Here is a 22,836-nt window from a genome sequence, read left to right as displayed (position 1 = left end):
ATTCCTTTTAAATGAGATCTCATTTTCTTGCAGATTATCCCATAATCAATATCCATAAACAACTTCAGGTCCCTGAGGACACTGAAAGGCAGAAATAAAACCCAGAACCACTTAACCAAAAAGCTTGTTTGATTTGGGGCATCCTACCTGGTGGGCCTGTAGCTCCCTGGGCACCTGGCAAACCTGGCAGGCCAGTAAGACATTCAGCAGGTTTCCCTGGAAAACCTGGATCCCCAGGAACACCAGATGAGCCTGGATCTCCTAAAAGAAAGGAGACTGTTTTCATAACAATTTAGATAGTAGTTTGAAGCTTTGAGTGAACACTGTTTGACTTGGCTTCCCTTTCCTTAAAATATGGATGTAACTTGCTGTGTTCCTCATACTTATTTGACCACAATACCTCTTAGGCCACTATTGCCATCACGTCCAGCGTGCCCTGGTAAGCCTGGAAGTCCTGGAAATCCAGTATCACCTTTTGGGCCAGGAATGCCACGACCTCCTGGTGAACCTAGTTTGCCTGGCTCTCCAGGAATAATCATGCCTGGGTCACCCTGCAACACAGAAATATGGACAATCACTGTGCACTGCGCTTCGCAAATCTGCCAAAATATTTTCTTCACTCTTTGATCAGCTAGTTTTTTTTTTTTTTATTAATCATCATCTTTTCTTGGGGATCTTTCACTTTACCATATATATTGTCTCCAATTCAGTAGAACACTGGATGTTTCTTATTGATCAGCTGCAGATTCTATACCAATATATTAATTTGTCTAAATAGCTTTTGAACTCTTATCTCCTACCTCTATGAAATTGCTGAGTATAAAAAGTATAAAAAGTATAAAAAGTATAAAAAGTATAAAAAGTATAAAAAGTATAAAAAGTATAAAAAGTATAAAAAGTATAAAAAGTATAAAAAGTATAAAAAGTATAAAAAGTATAAAAAGTATAAAAAGTATAAAAAGTATAAAAAGTATAAAAAGTATAAAAAGTATAAAAAGTATAAAAAGTATAAAAAGTATAAAAGTATAAAAGTATAAAAAGTATAAAAAGTATAAAAAGTATAAAAAGTATAAAAAGTATAAAAAGTATAAAAAGTATAAAAAGTATAAAAAGTATAAAAAGTATAAAAAGTATAAAAAGTTTAAAAAGTATAAAAAGTATAAAAAGTATAAAAAGTATAAAAAGTATAAAAAGTATAAAAAGTATAAAAAGTATAAAAAGTATAAAAAGTATAAAAAGTATAAAAAGTATAAAAAGTATAAAAAGTATAAAAAGTATAAAAAGTATAAAAAGTATAAAAAGTATAAAAAGTATAAAAAGTATAAAAAGTATAAAAGTATAAAAAGTATAAAAAGTATAAAAAGTATAAAAAGTATAAAAAGTATAAAAAGTATAAAAAGTATAAAAAGTATAAAAAGTATAAAAAGTATAAAAAGTATAAAAAGTATAAAAAGTATAAAAAGTATAAAAAGTATAAAAAGTATAAAAAGTATAAAAAGTATAAAAAGTATAAAAAGTATAAAAAGTATAAAAAGTATAAAAAGTATAAAAAGTATAAAAAGTATAAAAAGTATAAAAAGTATAAAAAGTATAAAAAGTAAAAGTATAAAAAGTATAAAAAGTATAAAAAGTATAAAAAGTATAAAAAGTATAAAAAGTATAAAAGTATAAAAAGTATAAAAAGTATAAAAAGTATAAAAAGTATAAAAAGTATAAAAAGTATAAAAAGTATAAAAAGTATAAAAAGTATAAAAAGTATAAAAAGTATAAAAAGTATAAAAAGTATAAAAAGTATAAAAAGTATAAAAAGTATAAAAAGTATAAAAAGTATAAAAAGTATAAAAAGTATAAAAAGTATAAAAAGTATAAAAAGTATAAAAAGTATAAAAAGTTAAAAAGTATAAAAGTATAAAAAGTATAAAAAGTATAATATAAGTATAAAGTATAAAAGTTTATAAAAATAAAGTATAAAAAGTATTAAAAGTATAAAAAGTTTAAGTATAATTAGTTTAAAAAGGCAATTCCCTCTGTTTGGCTGTTAACGCATTATGATGCTTGCTTTAACTGAAAAATGTTGGCCCTATACCTGAAAATAAATTTTTTCCTTTATTTTACATGACAGTCTTTTTTTTTCATTAGGATATTTATTTAAGCAATCAAAATCAGCACCTAGAATATTCACAGTATTCATGGTTTTCTTCTTTTCTCCTTGTAATTCTTCTGAGCACTGTTTTCCATGAATACTTTTTTTTTTTTTTTTTTTTTAAAGACAAATCTGTCAACTCTCTTCCCTGAAAGGAAAAGTTGAACTGTTTGTTCTTACTAGCTGACCGAAGTGTTGGCTTTTAGGGGTATGAGCAAACTAGTATGTTCTTAAAGCTTGTTAGTAGAGCTGAGCGTATACAAGCCACTGATTACATATTTAGATCAGAAAGGTCATTTTAAATAAGTTGTTCTCTGGCATGAAGCACAGCATAAATAATAATTAAACAAACCCAAATAATTTAAACCTTCATTCTTTGTCATATTAAACAAACAACAACAAAAACACACATAAAAGAATGTTATACGAACACACACAAAAGAAGAAATGGCATCTTTTCAAAACAGGGAAGTATTATTTTGTTCACATTTGGATCCTGATTACAGATTAGTCAAGTGTCCTACAATTGCATATGCCATCATATATTTCTGAGTAGCCATCTTTTCAGAAGCTGTGGCGTTTGTTTATTATTTTGCTGAAAGCAATGGAATAACCTCACCATGCTCTGAAAACAGAAGTACCAAAACATCCCACACATCTGGAGATTTGAAATCCTGCAGCTTTAGTTAAAATTTTACTTTACACCTCTCTTATAAGAGATTTCATTTGATTGATTGTGCACCACAGGTTACTAAATACAGCAGTTCTTATTTTCCTTACACTTAATTTATTTGCACAGTATCACATTTAAGGAATGGGACCTAAGCTGTATCTGTGCTGTATTTCTACCCGAACCTTTTCTCCTGGTTGTCCTAGATTTCCAGCTCGGCCTGGCTCCCCAATCTTTCCTTCACAACCTGGTGCCCCTCTGCTTCCAGGAAGTCCTTTATCTCCTGCAAATGAAATGAAATGTCAGTACAAATTCAGTACAGTTGCTTTATTCATCAACTTATTTTACAAATGGCTATTTGTATGTCTGCTGTTAAGCACTTCTTTCCCTAAGTTACACCCTAACATGCATCTGCCACACAGTCTTATTCTCTAAGTATTCTCTTAATACTCACTGTAACACTGCTCAGTCAGTCATTTCAAGTGTTAAGTAACTGTCTGGAGTAACCTGTTTGGGTGCCAGTTCCCTACTATTCTCTTCAATAAGCTACATTGTAGTAATTTTAGTATCAGAGCTTTCTACTTTTTGTTTGTATGTTTCCTGATGGGACTATGAGAGCAGTTCATACTACTTCTGGAATCCAAAGGCATATAAAAAAAGATGGGCACGACTGTGCATGAAGAGGAACCAAATTCACAGTATTCAAAATGCTTTCTGTTTCCTCCAGAATAGACCAGATACAACACTGTATTGAGTCAACACTGATTAAAATTGAAGTACTGCTACTTTTTCAGCTCTGTAATATGTATGCAGGTAAACAGAATCCATCTGAAGTAAGTGTGGCACTCAGAACTATTTATTAGGCCAATATTCCGGGAAGAATCAAGTCTTCAGAATCATCTTTTAAAATATCTTCCTACTGACAGCTTTAATACATCTCTGAAATACTTCAAATTTGCAATCTGAATGCAGTATTGCACCTATTGCAACTTGAAGGCAGTAAATTATAAGAGTGCTAAAAATCACCTAACATTGATTCATTTTAAAAAAAAAAAATCTATTTCAAGTCAGATTTACCTTTTTTTTACCATTTACCTCTTTTTTTGTTTGTTTGTTTCTTCGTGTGTGTGTGTGTGTTTTGTGGGTTATTTTGTTTTGTTTTAATGTTTTTTTGTTGTTGCTGTTAAGATCAAAAAATGTGTTTTACCTTTTGGGCCCGGGTTTCCAGGAAACCCAAGCCCTGGAAAGCCTGTGTCACCTGTTGGCCCTGGATGCCCCACATCACCTGGCTGACCACTTGTTCCAACCCTACCTGTTCAAAGAAAATACATAAACCATGATGCATCTTACCACAGAACTTTATCATACAATAACTTGGTGTTTTCTAGTTTATCATTGTTGATTAGAACATCACTGTAGATCATATTGTTAGGTCTTTGACGCTATTTATCCTCCACATCACTTACAATAATAATTGTGATCTTTGTGTTCACAACAACTCACAAACTCACGTCTGCTTTGATAAGTCTTTCTGCAATACTCCCAATTTCAACTTTTTTGAACAACTATGTACAGATAAGAATCTTCCACTTGCTGAGGTGTTTAAGCAACACATCGTAGGGCTTAGGCTCAGAGCAGAACCAACTATACGAACAGAAGCTACTATAAAACTGACAATAGATTTCTCTGTGCTATTCAGGGCAGTTTTAAGGACTACTGTTCTATAACATCAAATCAAAGAGGCCTTACAGTTAGCTTCAGTCTCACTGCAATATTTATAAGACCAGCTGTCAGAAAAGCACCCCTCCAAACCCGAGCCCCAAACCTACACATACAGGAAACTCACTCACAGTATATTACAAAAATGGTTAATAAAGAAAAAAAGAGCCTGGAAACTTAGTAATATAATTATTCGAGCAAGCTTACCACTACTGTATAAGATTAATTTTTTTTTATACTATCACTACTGAGGGCTTAAGAATGCTTTAAATTTTAATTCTTCTCTTTTGAGGACTGCAGGAGTTGCAGTGTATTTCAGACTAGACTTTCCAAAATTATGTCAGAGATGCCTTTTAGGATATATGAGCTGCAACATACACACTTGAAGTTTCTGTTTCTTGGAAAACAAAATATAGCACTGCTTAGACCCTCCACTGTACTGCACACTTTGGTCATGGCCCACGTGCCTTTTCTGTTCATTTTTATGTCCACTTCCCCTAATTTTCTTAAAAGACATGGATATAGCTTATTCCTTAGTCTCTATACCACAGAAATTCTTAACAGTTCTCTCAAAATAACCCAACAGTTTTATCCAGCTAGAGATGATAGAGAAATTCCAATCAGATCACCTCTGATTTTGACATTACATAGAGTAAGCATACTCACCAGGCACTCCTGGGGGTCCAGGTAAGCCATCTGGTCCTTGAGGTCCTGGCATCGCAGGCAACGGAGCTATCCTACTGGTCTCTCCTTTCAGACCTTCGGGAAATACATTATCAAAGTCTCATAGTTTGGAAATGTTAGACATTTAAAATAATAGCAAGGAATCTACTCTGTTAAAAACGCAGCATTCTGCAGTTCCCATACTTCTGAAGCTCTGATAGATTTTGAATAACCTTGAAATCCTGACTTAATACAGGGGAATAATTTTATTGACACTAAGCCCACCTCATGACTTCCTCTCAGCCCTCCTGCAGTCTGGTGGAAAACCAGAAAAAAGAGCACAAAATGATTTCAAGTAGGAAATAAAAGTTATTGTCAACACCAACAACGACTACCCTCAGATCAGATGAAAAGAAACAAACCAAAAAACCTCACATCCAGCAGTGTCTCCAACAGAGATTTATGTAGATTTCTTGATATGTGGAACAATATGGCAAACCCAGAGAGAGTGACAAAGGCTCAGACAGACGCACTCTGATAATTGCATTTCTTTGGATAACAAATTCCCATCTTAAATGAGTCAACAATTTAGGCATACAGCATCCAATGTATTACTGCAGTTAGAAGCACTAAGCTTCAGAATCCCAAGGATCTAAAATTCAAAAATTCTCTTTAAGAAGTGACTTAACTCTATCTTGAGTACATCTCTCCTGTCCAACTTCAAGTTCTTCCAGATTATACTTGTCTTTAAATAAACACACTGATGATTCTGGCACTGATTCAATCCTTCCTACTTTCCTTGACAACTTAGCTCACACTGATAACTATACAATTAAGGGATCTTTTTTATGATTAAGACAGTCTGGAACAGCACTGGAACCTGCTGCTGAGAAATGTGCAGTCTTTTTCCTTGCAAGTTTTCAAGGCTTGACTGGATAACCCTTTGAGGAACTTGTTCTAATCTCATAGCTTATTCTTCTCTGAGCAGGATTTTGGACCAATGGACCTGATGGGGTCCCTTCCAGCCTCAGCTGTCTTCTGACCCTAAGATTTTTGCTACTGTTACTTGTGGGACTGAAACTGGAACAACACACATCCTAAGAAAAATCTTATGTTTCATAATTTATATCTTTATCTTCAGTCTCTCTCTGCAATTGAAATCTTTAACATGGGTAAAGAATAATAAGACATTAAGTTACAAACCAGCTTCTCCAGGCAATCCATGTGGACCAGGCAATCCTTTGGAGCCTTTGACACCTCTTATTCCCTGTGGTCCATATCCTGGCAGTCCAGGAAGCCCCATCTCTCCAGGAGAACCAGGGTTACCAGGCAATCCAGGTTGTCCTCTGTCTCCTTTTGAACCAGCCAATCCCTATTAATGGTTACACATATCTGTATTCCACAAATCACTTGCTTTTCATGCTAACTTTCAAAACAAAATGGCTGGTTCTCTGTGACTGTGATATCACATCATTTAACAGAGTTGCTCTGCTGCTGAAATAAAGAGGACTTTTATGACTGAATTAATTGTGATGAAGAAAATATGAATTTTAGTATTAGTGTTAGAAGCATAGGGCATTCATTCATCCTTTTTATTAAAAGTGAAATAGTAAAAACCAGCTCAATTTTCAATCACTGTGGCACTACACTGAACTATTAGTTTTTATTTTTCAAAGCAATATTTGGGGAAAAACAAAATTTCAACATTGATTCTCTTTGAATACAATGAGGTGAAGTTTAGAGAAAGTGATATCTGAATTGCTTTTACAGTTTCTCAGCCAACACAGCACAATAACTGCTAGTTTCTTTCTGCTGAAAAAAAGAGCTCTGTCCCAGCAATTCTAGTCTTAAAGTAATTCTCTCACCTTTTGTGGTTTTTCTCAGCCCTGACTGGAGATTAACTCCTAAAGACCAAACAAGAATCATTTGGACTTTTTATTTTAAGCATTGTGAGTAGATAGAAAAAAATCTTTTTTTTTCCTCTTTGTTTTATTTCATTTATCACAGAAATCTAAGATAGTACTGAGGTTTTTCAGCAGCATGTATCCACACAAGCCTCATTTATCTTTGGTATTACACAAGAATATTTACTGTCATTCTTTTGTTTTCACTTGGGATTGGCTGCTGTAGATGAGCATAGAACCTCTAAGTCAAGGAGAAGCTATTCAGCTGAAATACCACAATAGGTAAAACAGATTGTTACATAAGAAAATAATTGACAAAGCTTTTCATGAATTCTGTAGATAGAATCAAGATAGATAGTGCATACTCACCTCTTCACCTTTAGAACCTTTGTGACCTTTAGAGCCAGGTCTTCCCAGAAATCCACTTGATCCTTTTCTTCCTTTGTCTCCTCTGGGTCCTGGCTCTCCTTGTTCCCCTTTTGGTCCCTCTGGATACACATACCCTGGCTCACCTTTTGAGCCTTTACGTCCTTGATCTCCTTTAAAACCTGGAGGTCCCTGGAAAGAAAAGCAACCAGAAAATCTCAATGCTGTGACATTTATATGAAATTATTATGGGATCTGAAAAATAATCTGAAAAATGAAAGTCTTACTTGAGCTCCTGGAAACCCTGGTGCACCCGGAGAACCTGGAGATCCTTTGGGACCTGGTGTTCCTTCTCTACCTGCAAAAGAAACAGCATATTTTGCAAAGGAATAAGAAACCAAGGAAATAGATTTTGACAAGCTCTGATAATCACACTCAGCACTGAATGTTACTGCCATTCACACTGACTACATGAGTACAGGCTTCAAACAGCACCTAAGCTCAGTGCTCAGGCATAAATGCTTTTAGGGCACAGGCTCACATCAGCAAATGGAGCTCCATTATGCACACTTATCACAACTTCAGGGCTATTTCAGGGACCCAGAATATTGCATGCTGCAGACATGCTCATACCAGTCCTGATTCTCACACTAAAAGTATTGGCATTTTCTACTATCCCATGAGGAACACTGAGATCATTTACCAGGGATGCCATCCTGGCCACGTGGCCCAGGAGTACCAGGAAGACCAGCTGCTCCTGGAACATAGCTGCAATCAGTACACATGCAAGCTTCATCACCTAGAAGGAACATAATAAGTTAGTTGTCCAACAGCAAGTAACTCCTAAGCTTAACCAATGTGTTATATATTTTGTTGCAGAGAGTGGCCAATATATCCTGGTGAAAGAGTTGTAGCAGGAAGTGTGACCTTAACTTCAATGGAAGGTCACTTGCAATCACTACAAGATTACCTGATGTCACACAGTGAATCCGAACTGACAACAACATCTAAATGTAGGAACATCTACTTTAAATCTTTTTTTTTTTTCAATTCTAGTTACAGTAAGCTGTTTGGTTACACTCTACCGATAGCCAATTTTTTTCAAAAGAAGAAAGTAAGACAGGTTTCAAGCTAACATGGCTTCATAGGACCTTTAATGACTGACAAGAAGCATACAAATTCAGCAGCTCCTGTGGTGATAATTGCAGAAGGAACCTTCTCTTAAAAACCAATTGCTGGTGTTAGACATAACAACAGGGGAACACAAAAACCTTACCAATTGTCTCAGAAAGCCTACACCCTGACTACTGCAGTGCTATACAACTGATGTGTGGTGCTGGCATGTGCACTGCTCTGACTCCTGTCTACTGTAAGGGGAGGACAACATCTTGCTATCTCTAAAACTGTATCTGAAACAACCGAACTCAAATAGCTTGTGAGTCAATCAATTAAAAAAATTCAGAAGGGTTCTAAGTGATAGATTTCTGAAAGGAAGCAGAAATGGAAAAGGAATTTTTCAGCTATGCATCTTAGTTTTCATATGAAAAGGCCAGTAACTGCCATTACACTCTGCTCCTGATTTCATTCAGAGAAAACACTCTCATGGAGGAAAAAAAAAATTCTACTCAAAAATCAAGATATACAAAACCCTGTAACTGAGGCCGAATGCAATTTTTTTTCAACTCTAATTTCTACTATATTGTAAGAGCTCTCAAATATGGAAAGGCTTACTCCACAACAGTAAGATTTCCTGGTGTCTCTGACATCTTGTTATCCAAGTGAACACTATGTCAACCCCGAAACACAGCCAGCAAATACAGTCACTGACCTTTCATGCCCATGTCTCCTGGAGGTCCTGGAGGTCCTGCACAACCTGGCTGTCCAGGGAGTCCTGGTAGGCCTGTTCTAAAAGTTACTCTACCTGTTAACGAAACAAGCATGGCACCAATACATCAGACAGTTATCCATTTGCTAAACCAGAAAAAAAGGTCCAGGGATGAGCTGGTGTCAGTATTTAAGAGAGAACTACCTGGACAAGTGTAAAACACCTTTAACTTCAAATACATGAAGATAAGTATGGTAAAGCTAAAGTAAATCTCAGACTGCTGCTGGATCCATCTGTCCAGCCAGAGAGATGCCTTTAAAAAGCACAATCCTTTCTAGGGGGAGTATTTACATTTTATTTGAATCAATAGAAACATAGCTTTTACTTTTCCAGAACTGGAAAGAAAACTTTTAATTGTAGATTATTAATGCTGTTCAAGTATATTTGTCATAATTATTCTGGTGTATTTACTATCACTCTGTAAAAATCAGAAGATACATTGATCAGTACATTTGCAAGATAAATATCTTTGAGAAAAGAGAAGCATTACATCAGAAAAGAACTTGTGTAAACCATACCATATATAAAGGAAACACGTTCTTGATTCTTAAAAATGTTCTCCTGACTAATACACGTTCTCCAAGTGTTATAAACTGCATCTACTCAATTGGTTCATCTATTGCTTTGCTACTATTTTGCTTTCATATTGCCACAACTTCAAATCAGCTCTAATGCCTTGCAAGACCTATTTAGGTATCTGTGTGATCTCTCTAACTTCTAGAACAGCCTTTTGCAAAGGTAGTTTTACAGAAATCCTGCAGTTTTTGGAAAAGTTAATCTTAAGAACAGATTTTCTCTCATTAGTCCTTCCTGTGGTTATATAGTAGATTTTTAGTCACAGTTTTACAAAACAGTAAGAAATTTTTATGCTAGGAAGTCACAATTCCTTCTTCCCAGAATTTCATTAACAACGAAGCACAGATCTTTGCTTTGCATGCTTTCTAATGAATACTCTAAGAAGAAATTTCAAAAGAAAAATTATGTTGTATAACTCAATATACACTCCATTCTTAAATATTCATATAATCTAATTAATTAGATATTGGGATGACTCTAGATTTGTTGTTGTACATTGTGTATACAATAACAAAATGTCACCTGGTTCTCCCGGAGGACCTGGCAACCCAACAGAACCAATTCTGCCAGTAATCCCAGGCAGTCCTGGAGGGCCTATAATACACAAGCCCACCTGTCCTTTTTCTCCTTTTGTTCCTTTTGGCCCAGGAAATCCTGGGGGACCTCTCAAACCAGGTCTTGACACACCTAATAAAAGAGGAATAAATATAAAAATAAACAAGAAATGGAACTGCACAGCAAAGTAAAGTTTGCAGGTTGAACAAGACAAACCCATTGTCTCAGAGTCCATATCATGAATCTTTTTTTATGCTGTGATTTATTAAATAATTACAATGACAGGGTAAATATATTTTTAAACGTTCTTCAATTTCTCTTTAAATACTTGTACCATCAAAACTTTTGGGTGTCATGTTTTTGCCACCTAGAGTTACGTTCAAAGTCTTCCAAAATTAAGATTTTCACAAAGCTGGCTGGGCATAATAGCAAGGTACTGAATTATCACACGTACCTGGTCTACCAGCATCTCCAGGAGGACCCTGTGGCCCTGCAAAATAACATGTTTAGAACTTTAATTAAAAAACTGTATGATCTACAAGGCACTACTCAGTAACACTGACTACAATCTTTGGACTTCCGCATTGTATTCTCATTTTATCTTTTAAGAGTTTGGTTTTGCCTGTGTAGCAAATATACCATTTATGCAACTGTTGCACACTGCCAATTCTCACTAAAATCTGGTTCAAATAATTCAATACATTTTAATTTTACAGCATGGTCAAAATAAATGAAAGAAAAAAAATCATTTTAGGGTGATAGGCAATTAAAATGGCAAATACAATTTGTGAAAGCCATAGAAGAGTAGTAGAACCTTCACCAGAAGACTTACAGCCCTCGGTTTGCCTATGGCATACATAAACAATGCTCTGATGGAATTATCCAGTGAGGTCATTATACAGAATATGAGTGAGTTTGGGTGCTGAACTCAATTATCTGTACAATGAAGTACGTCAACTTCACTATTTTTAAGAGGAATTTCAGCTCTGCAATTTCATAGGAGTCATTTGGAAATATTCTTGGAAAGGCAGAAGCAAGTTGCTGGGGACCAAAAATCTAGCCTGCAGCAAGCCCTTTGAGTAAACAGCTCTTTCCAAAAGATTCTAGTCTGAATGGGCTACTAACCAGGCATGCCACGTTGCCCTTTTGGTCCTGGAGGTCCAGGAGGTCCTTCATCTCCTTTTTCACCAACTACATCATAATACTCTGTCTTAATAAAAAGATTGTAAGAAAAGTAAAAATAAGAGTGAAGAGAAAAGCACAGCGCATCATACTGACCACTTAGTTAGAACAATGTTATGATTTCATTCATCATTCTGATGTTCTGACAGCATGAGACCTTTCTTATCACATGCTAATTACTCACAAGCAGACAAAAATTGAAGTACAGTTGTTAACACACAGCTAAAGCCAGAAGTCTTGTACAAATAGAGGGAGCTGGGAATTCCAACCAAGTTCCTTAACCCTCAGAGAACTCCTGTCTGTGCATGCAATTATACAGGCAAGGTACAAGTTGGAGATGCAATCATGAATAATACAGTAGCATGAGAATATTCTTGACACAAACCTCCGTGAATCAGTGTATTCTACTGCCTAAAAGCAGCACCAGCAATATCTAGGCTACTCTCCTAAGTATTCATACATGAAAATAGACGAAATCATCTAGTTAAGTCACAAATACATATAGAAGTCATTAATTTAAAATTAATATTTATAATATTCTTAGTATATTCTTAATTCTTGATTTCAGAATTTCTTTAAGTGAACAGCAGAATCAAAATGTCATTAGCTCTAGTTCTGCTTTTTCATAACCATAGTTTTTTTCCTCTTTTCTGAATTACTTTGCACTGGTATTACTACCCAAAAATAAGATTACAGTGAGAGTTTTGCCTTGATACAAAAGCATTACATTGAAATGCAGATGGACTTCTAATACACATTTTAAAACAAGCTACAAAAAACTGCTTAAAACTAAAATTCACAATTTTTTATTAATTTTTTGAGAAGCAGTGGGCATTTTTACAGCTCCACCATCATCAAATTATTCATCTTAAAGTTATTTCTTTTGAACAGAAAGTTACAATTAAATGCACACGGGGCCTTTAAGAAGGCCAATGGAGTGGAAATGACTGAAGTCTAATGAGATGCCGTTCTTGCATCCAATTCCACATGAAGGGAGATGCCATCTCTGTGAAACACCCAACAATAACAGTACCTCCCAGAATGACATATTCCAGTAAGAGCATCATGAGGCATCCGAAATTGCCATATGAAATCAGTTGGGCTTATTCTTATTCTAGTGTTTTAGACAAATGTTATGATGAAGGTAATTCACACTTACTTGACCACGAGCTCCAGGTGGACCAGTGTTTCCTTTTATACCCTTCATTAAAGGACAGAAAATTTTATTTATTTATTTTATTTATTAAAAACAATACTTGATGTGGCATTTGGTATCCTCTGCCACCTCAGTACTTTGTTTATAACATTAAAGGACTTCTATTCCTGAACTGTTTCTGTTCCCAACACAACTGTTCAGTCACATACTCCAAAAACTACAGAAACACAGCAGCAGGCAAGGATGGGCACTAGTTCATGCACATCATCTATTAACGTTGATCCATTCTCTATTCTACATATTATGTCATCTTTCAGGTAAAGTAAATCATAACGAAGACAACATGCTAACATTTAAACATACCTTATCCTCATCCTCAAAAATAACAAAAGCATTAGCCAATACCTTAGCTCCTTGTCTGCCAGCCAGTCCTGGTTTGCCCTGTTCACCATTTTCTCCCTGCAGGTGATAGCAGACAATTTTATGAGAAATAATCTCTTAACACTGTCATCAGTAAGATTTAAATTTGAATTTTGTCTTTTTTCATGGTAATGGCAATGTGAATGAGACTTGCTCGGGGGAGAAATCTAAGTGAAAGACTCAGGTTAGGGTAAAGTTCCTTGCCTGCAAGCAATACTACAGGTCTGACACGCAAACCCACATTTATAATGGCATATTCTACCAATCCTAAAGTGGAGGCCCTCCAAACAGCACAAATGTATGAGGTTCTAATTTGTCCTTCCTCCACAAACTGATGTTTCTGAAAGAGGATAAACTAAACACAATGTGATATTCCCACATACAGCAACTTCATCTTCCAGATCTTCTCCGTTATCTGTGATAATGCTGATCTCTACCACTAAGAGATGTCAGCAAGACCAAGAGGGAAAATAACACAGACTGCAGCTAAGGCTTTCTGCAAGCATAGATACATAAGGAAAAAGGGTTTTGCCAGAGCAGATGCAGTTCAATGCACTTCTTGTTTGTAATGTAGAAATAGGAAGAGAACAATGACCTGTCGTTGTGATGACAGAAGGTATTATTCGTGTTAACTAAGTGATAAGACAGTGAAGTCTTGCAATCTGTCATTCCAAGTTTTTTTTTGTCAAACTGGAATGTTTAGACTGAGTGCTAAAGTTGTTTTGACACAATGAGGATAATATTTGAGTAGGAGAATGATGTACGAGAAATCAGGTTTTGTAAGGTCACTGTGGCACTAACGATGTCATTAAAGTGAAATAAATATAAAATTGAATAACTGTTGAATCAGTACATAAATGAGATCATTTTGGGTATAAAATGACATAGTTTAAGAATTATATTTTGGCACTTCCTCCAACATAACAATTTTAACATCTATCAGTCATCTCATTTCAGGCCAAGATGGCTGTGACCTTGACTATAGATTTTCTTTGTAAAATAATGTCACTGATTCTATTGATTAAAATTTGTCATATTGCTTCTTGACTTTGGCTGAGGTAAGGTTTAACTCTCTTGCAAAATTTTCAATTTGATTAACTAGAATGAAATTCAGTAGAGTTAATTTTTTGGAATTTAGTGTTTATTTGATCTGGCTCAGATTCATTTGATAGTTAGCTGCAAGCAACAAGTCTTTTTATTTTACAAAGATGCAACAAGATCTATGCAGTGTCCTTCTCCCTCCTGCACAAATCTGTAGGTACGTGGTATGTTCTAAGGCCAGTTTAGTGACAGGAAATTTTTAACAATGCATGAAAATCAGCATTCTCAAACATATTTTGCAAAAGTTGTGACAAAAAGATGTGACCATGCTAAACAGATGACTGTTACTTAAAAAAACATTTTGAAGGTTTCCTTCATTACCGGTAATCCAGGCAGACCCGGAGCACCTTCTTTACCAGGTTTACCCTACAAGGAAAAAATAAAATAAAAGAATTAAAAAAATAAGAAAATTTAAAATTTTCTCTAATCTGGTTTACTGGATGAAAGAGTTTTTGCATCTTAGAAAATCTGATTTGAAAACTGGAAAGCAAAAGAGTAACAGCTTTTCCCTGAAAAGCAATAGAACAAAACTGCTTTTCAAGGAAGATGAACATATCGTGCCTTTTTCACATACCTGTGCTCCAGGTTCTCCTTGGTCACCTTTTTCACTCTGAGAATCACCAGTTGGCCCCTGTAACACAAACACCCTCAAAATACACATTTTTAAGTCATGTTTTCTAAATTACATACATATTTATCTTTTTTTTTTTAAATTTATCTTTCAATAGTGTAAAGATGAAGTGCAAGTAAAATAACATTAATAGGTATTCATTAAAGGTCAGAATAAGGTCAGCATAATACTGGACTCTAAAGAATCGCCTTTGCTAGATGATGCTGTCCGAATGTCTGAATTTATGGGATTTACTGTAGTCTCTTACTGTAAATCCCATTGGCCCTGGAAGTCCTCTTGATCCTTTTTCTCCTTTCTCTCCTTTCAAGTCCTATTATAGAGAAAAAGTAATAAATCAATTCAAAATTTAATATGGTCACTGAGGTGTTTCTGGGCTTACCAGAACATTCTAGTGTAACAAATAGGAAAGCCTCAAATCACTGACAAGATCACTTAAGCATAGATAGCTCTACTTAAATAACTAAATGAAAAAGCAACTTACTATCAGCACCAGCTAGGGGCACAAAGAAGGTTAAGAAAGGCTTCTACAGGTACACCAAATGGAAAAGAAAGGTCCAGGAGGACATACACTCCCAGCAGATGATGATAAGGCTGAGGGATTCAGTTACTTTTTTTTACCTCAGTCTTCACTACAGACTGCTCTACACACAGACCTCAAGCAGATGGTTCAGATGGTGGGAACCTGGGGAGCACTGCTCCTCACTCTGTAAGTGAAGATTAGGTTTGTGACTGCCTGAGGAGCCTGAACATCTTTATGTCTCTGGATCCTGATGAAGTGTATCCCAGAGTCCTGAGGGAACTGGTTGATGTAGTCACCAGCCTACTCTCAAGGGTATTCGAAAAACTGAACGGACATATTGTAAGAAAAGCTTAGTACCTAACCATATCTACAAAGTGAGAACGGGTAAAAAGAAATGTTACCAGGACAGTGAAGGTAAGGATGCCCTTGCACAAAGTACAAAACAGTAAAATAGTTTATCTTATCTGAACATAGTCTTTGACTATTTTACTACCGTCATGTTGTCTGGTCCACTTAATGTAACAATAACAGTTCCCGGTGGTCCAGGGGGTCCAGTTAATCCAGTGTCTCCCTTAAAAAAAAAAAAAAAAAAAAAAGGGAAAAATGAAGCAATTGCAAATTTTTGTTTGTCTGTAAAAATGATATTGACATATAAATAATATATAAATGTGATGTGTTAGTAAATATTAACTGCTATCTCCACATAGGTTTTCTACTCTTCTATCATAAGTTTGTTTCTTCAACTTTTATGACAAAAGAGTTTGTCCTTATATACTGCCATGTTTCCATCTTCCAGTAAAAATCTTCCACACATACATTGAGAATTTTATTCACAGTACCTACTTTTCCAAACATTTCACCATAGTATCTCAGAAACAAAACTTAAAACATTTTAAGCATTGCATACAAGTACCTTTCTTCCTTTGGTTCCTATTACTTTCATTCCCATAAGACCCTATGAAAACAAACAGTTTGTAGCTTTTAACAAAATTTATTTTATTAACATTCATAGAATATGCAAATAGATATTACACATATTAGAAATTTTTCATTTTCATTACCAATCTGAGACTACCTTAGGTCCAGGAGGTCCTGGTCTCCCTGGTATTCCCTACAAAAAAAAAAAAGGAAAAGTAAAAAACAACCCACTGTGTAAAAAAAATGTATGATATTCACACCAACATAGGAGCCCTGAAGTGCCCAGCTTTTACTTGAGTTATATTATTTTTTTTCATTACTTTTTTCACCATTACTACTGCCATTTGTCGTGAGGTAAAGATACAGCAGAGATTACGTGGTCTGACTGCAAACACATAGCTCTGTTATAGTTATTTACGTTAGAGTTTAATGTTAATTTATGGGTAGTTGTTCTAAAATAAAAATTTATGCCTACTTAGAATCATAGAATCACAAGGTTGGAAACGATCTGTAAGATCAGCTAGTCCAACGGTCTTCTCATTACCACTGCTACCACAAACTAACCCATATCTCATAGCTCCTCATCCAGATGCCTCTTGAACACTGCGAGGGACGGTGACTCCACCACTTCCCTGGGCAGCCATTCCAGTGCCTGACCACCCTCTGAGAGAAAGTTTTTCCTCAAGTCTAACCTAAACCTCCTCTGATGCAACTTGCAGCCATTTCCCCGGGTCCTGTTCGTTGCCTGGGAGAAGAGGCCAAACCCCTCCCTTCAGGAAGTTGTAGAGTGCAGTGAGGTCTAAGGACAAGGATATGTCTGAAAACATGGAAATTCTCATGCATTAAAATAAACAGAAAAAAAAAAAAAATCAGATGTATGCAGAAAGGTATGGATTTCACAAATTCAAGTCTCTAAACCTCAAACAAATCTGAGAGTCAGATAAGTCCCTAGATTACTTTAAAAATCAAAGGTTAAAGTAACACGTGATATTTAAGATCATACTCACTGAAGTTCCTGGAAGGCCCCGTAGTCCAGTTTCCCCAGGATGTCCTTGAACACCCTGAGCACCCTGCACATTAAAACAGACAAACAAATGAAAAACAACAAACCAAACATAACAGGAATAAATGTCCTGGCAAGATGGTGAGAAAAATCATAATGCTAAGTTCAAACTGAATGATGTCTCTTGATTTCCTTTCTATGTCTCAAGTGAATGCAGAAATATAACTGTATTTTTGAAACACAGAATACATACCCATTCTAAAACTAAACTACTTTAAGATATAAGTCCTGTTTAATGCAACAGCAGATGTTCTAATTATCCATGTAGTCCTACTGTTAGACAAAGTAAGCCTGCAAGCTTTGGAATATTCTATGCAATAAATCCTATATTTTAAAGCTTCATTTTAGAAGAAATGGGGAATTTAAGATAATTCAATCTTCTTTGTTTATACTAACAGTCAAAATAAATGTTTACTCTGCTTTCTTCTATTAATCTTCATGTTTTTTAGAAAAAATACAGATCACATTGTTTTTTATTAACAATTCTGGAGAAGTTGAACGAATTTTACTTCATGGGGAACTTTTCACCATTTCTAAAGTAGTTTTTCTTATCCGCAACCTGACTTTCTCATTCCTATTTAACTAATAGATAACGAAGACTGCTGGTTCTGATGACAAAATCACTTCTGGTGTACTCTGTGTTGAAAAGTCAGAAAAAAAACTTCTGATAAACTATACTTGTCAGACTATATGAAGTTAAAAAAAATTAAATATGGTTATTTTATGGCTTAGAAATGAGTAATTGTAAAAAATACTACACATCTATAAATACATGGTACATAAAAATAATCTATTATATGGATACATATATATACATACAAATATAGGTATATATGCACTCAGATCTCACAGCAAGAGTTAACTATTCATTACCTGAGGCCCAGGCATTCCTGGCAATCCAGGATCACCTTTTGCACCATATCCTTGGTCATATCCATCTGCAGGGCACCCCTAGACGATCCAATAGAAATCAGATAGAAAGATATCCTTGCAAAACTTTTCAATGATCTTAGGCTTCAAATCTTCTAACAGAGTATGTAGGGAAATAAGCAATATCAGAACTGCAAGACGATGATAAATGTCCACTACAGATAGTTCTATCTTAAAAAATGATTTTATTAAATAGAATATAGCTTTTTTAGGCATCTATTCTCTGTATTAGGAGTAGTCTACTACTTTCACATCTACTTTGTTTTCTTACCCACAGCCCTGAATATTTTTTCAGTTCTTCTGTTACTTTTTTCATCTTTAACTACTCTCTAGTGCATTCACAGGTTTCCATATGAATTCCATAAGCTATTTGAGGAAGAGCTTAATTCTTTGCATGCTTGAAAGACAAATTCATAACAACCAACAACTGTAGTTAAAGGAATTGGAAAAAAAAATACAATTTTGTATCTCAGAATGAGTACAGGCCAAAACAAAATTTGTTGTACTTCTGGAAAATAAACCTGTTTTCTGTGAATGATGACATCAAGTACTCATTTTCAGAAGCAAACATGAATATTAAGTCTTGATTTCCAATAAGTATTTCAGATAATATAATGTAAATGACTGACCTTATCTCCTTTGATGCCAGCAATACCCTACAGAGATGAACAATCATATTAATAAAACAGAAAAGCAAGCAACAATGGTGAACAGACATGTTATAAATATTCATTAAACTCAGTGCTCTTGAAGTGATTTATTTTCACAAACACAGTGTATAGCCTGATTTCAATTTAGGAAAAAAATGACATACTATCAAAAAGTAGTCCAGACACACTGTTGCAGTTCTACACATGCATACAGAACAGTCTTGAGGTCAGATCTTAAAAAAAATTTAATATAAAGCAACAGGAGAGTTGGTACAATAAAGATCATGTTTAGAAATTATCTGATTTGAAGTCACTAGAACTTGACAGGTAGCATTCCTTTCTCTATTTGTTGTCTGTAAGCTTTTTTAAAAAGCAAATTTCTACATAGAAAAAAAAAAAATTGGGTAAAAGCAACGCAGCCACAATAAAAGTCTTGGCTTTAATTCCTAGTTCTGTTATTGGCTTAAGTAGGCTGTATCCTCAATGGTATTAGGCATGAACTGAAAATGGAATCTATTTAAATACATCCTGTACACCTTTAGAGATGCGAGTGTTAAATTTTCATGACTATGCCTTGAGTCATTATAGAGCTAATATCAGATAATGAATTCACACGCATTCATTGCCTAAAAAGTTGAGGCCTAACGTAGCAGATTAAGCATCACTTTTAAATTTTGTTTCTTTACTGCGCTCTATTCACTGTTAATAAATTGGGAATACCTATGTATTTCAACTGTTGTCAATACCAGCTAATATAAGGCTTTACAAAACTCCTTCACTGAGTGCCTGTATGCAGAAAAAAATGCATAAATCATGAATTTCACAGACACCTACTGGATTGCCTGGAGCACCTCTTCTACCTGGAGGACCTGGGAAACCCCGATCACCCTAAAATTAAGAGCAATTATTAATGCATATTATTGTTATAGCAAAATAGAGGTTTTTTTTAATGTTATCACACTAAAATTATAATTACTATCACATTAAAAGAAGTGGCATAGCCTGACCTTACAAGTCAGAGATCAGGATTTATTAGCTATGTCAGACCAGTTTTCTGTTTTTCTATAAAATGCATGATTTTCCATAAAAGGCATTCTTCTGACTTCCTCTTTCAGATTGAATTCTTTCTTTATATTATATTTTTCTATTAGTTGCCCTTGGAATTTATGAATTGCCAGCTGCAAGCTAGATACAGGTAAATCAAAATGAACTGATTTCCTCTTCCATTACCCATGTTAAAAGAAGGACTGGTTGGGCAAAGCTGATTAGGTCTTCTGGAATTTAGGCAAAATAATTTCTTTCTATCAAAATAAACATTATATATTTCTTAACAGCACAGGACATTAACTTATATTATTTAATTATTTCTACACATAAAGACAGTGCTTTTCCTTCCATTATTAACTGTCATGATTCAATTTTTTTCTAGTCTATAAAGTCACAAACCAAAATAAACCAAAATTGTTGTATATTGGGGGAAAAAAATAAGAATGCTTTGGTCATTCCCAAACATAGCCAATCACAATCACAACCAGCTTGGTTTGTACCTTTGTGCCGTTGCAACCTGGAACACCTGAGCGCCCAGGGTGGCCAGCAATTCCTGGTTCACCCTAAAAAACATGTGCAAAATTGACACAAGCTTTGTTTTTGCAAATTCATACCCTACAGCAACACTGAAACAGTTTGGAACAGTGTTTCACAAGACTTGATAGATTACAAAGTGTACTGAAATCATTACAATGAGTAAGAATTGCTGATGCAAAGATTGTTATCTCTAGGTTAATTGACAGAGAATTCAGATGTTGACACTGGAGTGAGTATGCTGGGTTGAGCATAATTGTGTACTGAAGAGTATTTTAAGAGAAAAATTTGATAAATCAGACTCATTTTTACTTACTGGAAGGCCTGGGGGACCTGAAAATCCAGGTATTCCTGGGACTCCCTAATCATACAAAGACAGTAGAACAACATCGCTCATATTAGGGAAAATCTCATCATACAGTTTTCCTTTTTGTCATATTCATAAATAGAATGACACATTCCATGGCATAAATTTTAAAAATAGTTTGAAGGCATAGAATCACAGAATGGCTTGGGTTGTCACCACGAGCAGGGTTGCTATACACCTGATCAGGCTGCCCAGGGACCCATTCAGTCTGGCCTTGAACATCTCCAGGGATGCAGCACACACAGCTCCTCTGGGCAACATATGCCAGCGTCTCACCACAATTGGGTAAAGAATTTCTTCCTAACGTGTAACATAAGTCTCCCCTCTTTTAGTTTAAAGTTATTCCCCCTTGTCCTATCGCTACCTGCGCTTGTGAACAGTTGGTCTTCCTCATAGTTCTAAGCCCCCTTTAAGTGCTGGAAGGCCACAATGAGGTCTCTCTGATGCCTTCTCTCATACAGGCTGAACAAGCCCAGCTCCCTCAACCAGCAGCCCTTTGATCACCTTTGTTGCCCTCTTCTGGACCTGGTCCAAAAGCTTTATGTCTTCTGCTGATGGCCCCAGGCCTGGACTCAGTACTCCAGATGGAGCCTCATAAGAGCGGGGTAAAAATCACCTCCCCTCCTACTGCTGAGCACCCCTCTTTTGGTGCAGTCCAGGATACAGTTGATCTTCTGAGCTGCAAGCACACACTGATGGCTCATGCCCAGCTTCTCATTTACCAGAGCACCCAAATTCTTTTCTGCAGGGCTATTCTCCATAAGTTCTTGTCCCAGTCTGCAGATGCATCTGAGATTGCACCGACAAGCTGCGGTACCTTGCACTTGGCCTTGTTGAACCTCTAAGGTTCACATGAACCCACTTTTCAAGTTTGTCCGGACCACTTTGGATGGCATCCCTTCTTTCTGTCATATAAACTCATTTTTCACAAGTTACTGTTAGCTTTAAACAGGATATTTAATACATACAAGCTTGTTTAAAAGAAAAGTACTTACTCGTATACCTTTGGGTCCAGCTAAGCCCATAGGCCCTGGTGAACCCTAAACCAGAAATGAACAACTGCATATTTCAATATAATAGAGCAAATGCAAAACAGGGTATACAACATTTTTTAATATTAGTACCAACATGTGCATATGCAACTATATAAATATATATAGGATTTGTCTATTACAACACTAAAAGAAACAAGCATTTAATCCAGCTTCTATACATGGTGGCATTCTGCCCCACTTTCATTGTTTATAGGAGATATACCTCATCATAGCTCAAAAAATAACAACATCAACATCTTAAGAAAGCAGTTCCTAAAGATCTGTTGAAACTATGAGGACCTCTCTGTGAGGAAAGAGCTGGAAACCTCATCAATATTCAAGAGTTTTTCACCTCCTAGGCATGAATGATGTCAATGTAATGATTGGCTATATTCAGGTACCAGCCACTCTAACCTGTGCTGTTTTGTCTAGAAAGGAAACCTAGGAGCAGGTTTAAAGGGAGCTACACAGAGAGTGAGCTGAAAGAAAGACAGCAGAACCTGTCACAGCACAGTATAGAGAGAATCTGCTAGAATTACTGCAAGATATTTAGAGCATTACTGATAATATGAGAGAACTTTTATTCTACCTTGAAAGGAAATGGGGAATGTACAGAACCACACAGCTCCCAAAATCCTCCTGACAGTTGATTTAAGATAAAATCACATGCACTGGATTAGTAAAAGCTAACACAAGTATACTTCAATATATGATGTTCAGGCAAACAGAGACGTCCTCACTAGATAAATAGTTCTTTTTGCCATTCTGCAGAAGTTATTATCACTTATTACAAGGGAAGTGC

General features: G+C 35.5%; 1 protein-coding gene across 2 annotated transcripts in view; it reads right to left on the bottom strand.

Annotated features, from left to right (window-relative positions):
- Positions 1-22,836, bottom strand: part of COL4A3 (collagen type IV alpha 3 chain) — a 60,294-nt gene that overhangs the window by 22,175 nt on the left and 15,283 nt on the right. For both annotated transcript variants that reach the window (XM_085233361.1, XM_085233360.1), the window contains exons 4-31: positions 21,996-22,040; positions 20,950-20,994; positions 20,600-20,662; positions 19,887-19,940; positions 19,032-19,058; positions 18,346-18,423; positions 17,417-17,479; positions 16,567-16,602; positions 16,405-16,446; positions 15,985-16,062; positions 15,219-15,281; positions 14,915-14,971; positions 14,662-14,706; positions 13,225-13,278; positions 12,823-12,864; positions 11,607-11,691; positions 10,936-10,971; positions 10,449-10,613; positions 9,294-9,386; positions 8,169-8,264; positions 7,753-7,823; positions 7,469-7,657; positions 6,399-6,567; positions 5,199-5,291; positions 4,021-4,125; positions 2,999-3,096; positions 401-551; positions 148-261 (exon numbers count right to left, since the gene is read on the bottom strand). In XM_085233361.1, coding sequence (XP_085089487.1) covers positions 148-261; positions 401-551; positions 2,999-3,096; positions 4,021-4,125; positions 5,199-5,291; positions 6,399-6,567; positions 7,469-7,657; positions 7,753-7,823; positions 8,169-8,264; positions 9,294-9,386; positions 10,449-10,613; positions 10,936-10,971; positions 11,607-11,691; positions 12,823-12,864; positions 13,225-13,278; positions 14,662-14,706; positions 14,915-14,971; positions 15,219-15,281; positions 15,985-16,062; positions 16,405-16,446; positions 16,567-16,602; positions 17,417-17,479; positions 18,346-18,423; positions 19,032-19,058; positions 19,887-19,940; positions 20,600-20,662; positions 20,950-20,994; positions 21,996-22,040 — 2,257 coding nt within the window. The remainder of the gene's footprint in view (positions 1-147; positions 262-400; positions 552-2,998; positions 3,097-4,020; positions 4,126-5,198; positions 5,292-6,398; positions 6,568-7,468; positions 7,658-7,752; positions 7,824-8,168; positions 8,265-9,293; positions 9,387-10,448; positions 10,614-10,935; positions 10,972-11,606; positions 11,692-12,822; positions 12,865-13,224; positions 13,279-14,661; positions 14,707-14,914; positions 14,972-15,218; positions 15,282-15,984; positions 16,063-16,404; positions 16,447-16,566; positions 16,603-17,416; positions 17,480-18,345; positions 18,424-19,031; positions 19,059-19,886; positions 19,941-20,599; positions 20,663-20,949; positions 20,995-21,995; positions 22,041-22,836) is intronic.

Source organism: Meleagris gallopavo, chromosome 11 (genome assembly GCF_905368555.1).
Source record: "Meleagris gallopavo chromosome 11, MGAL_WU_HG_1.1, whole genome shotgun sequence".
Taxonomy (NCBI): Eukaryota; Metazoa; Chordata; class Aves; order Galliformes; family Phasianidae; genus Meleagris; species Meleagris gallopavo.
This window is presented reverse-complemented; position numbering and strand designations above follow the sequence as displayed.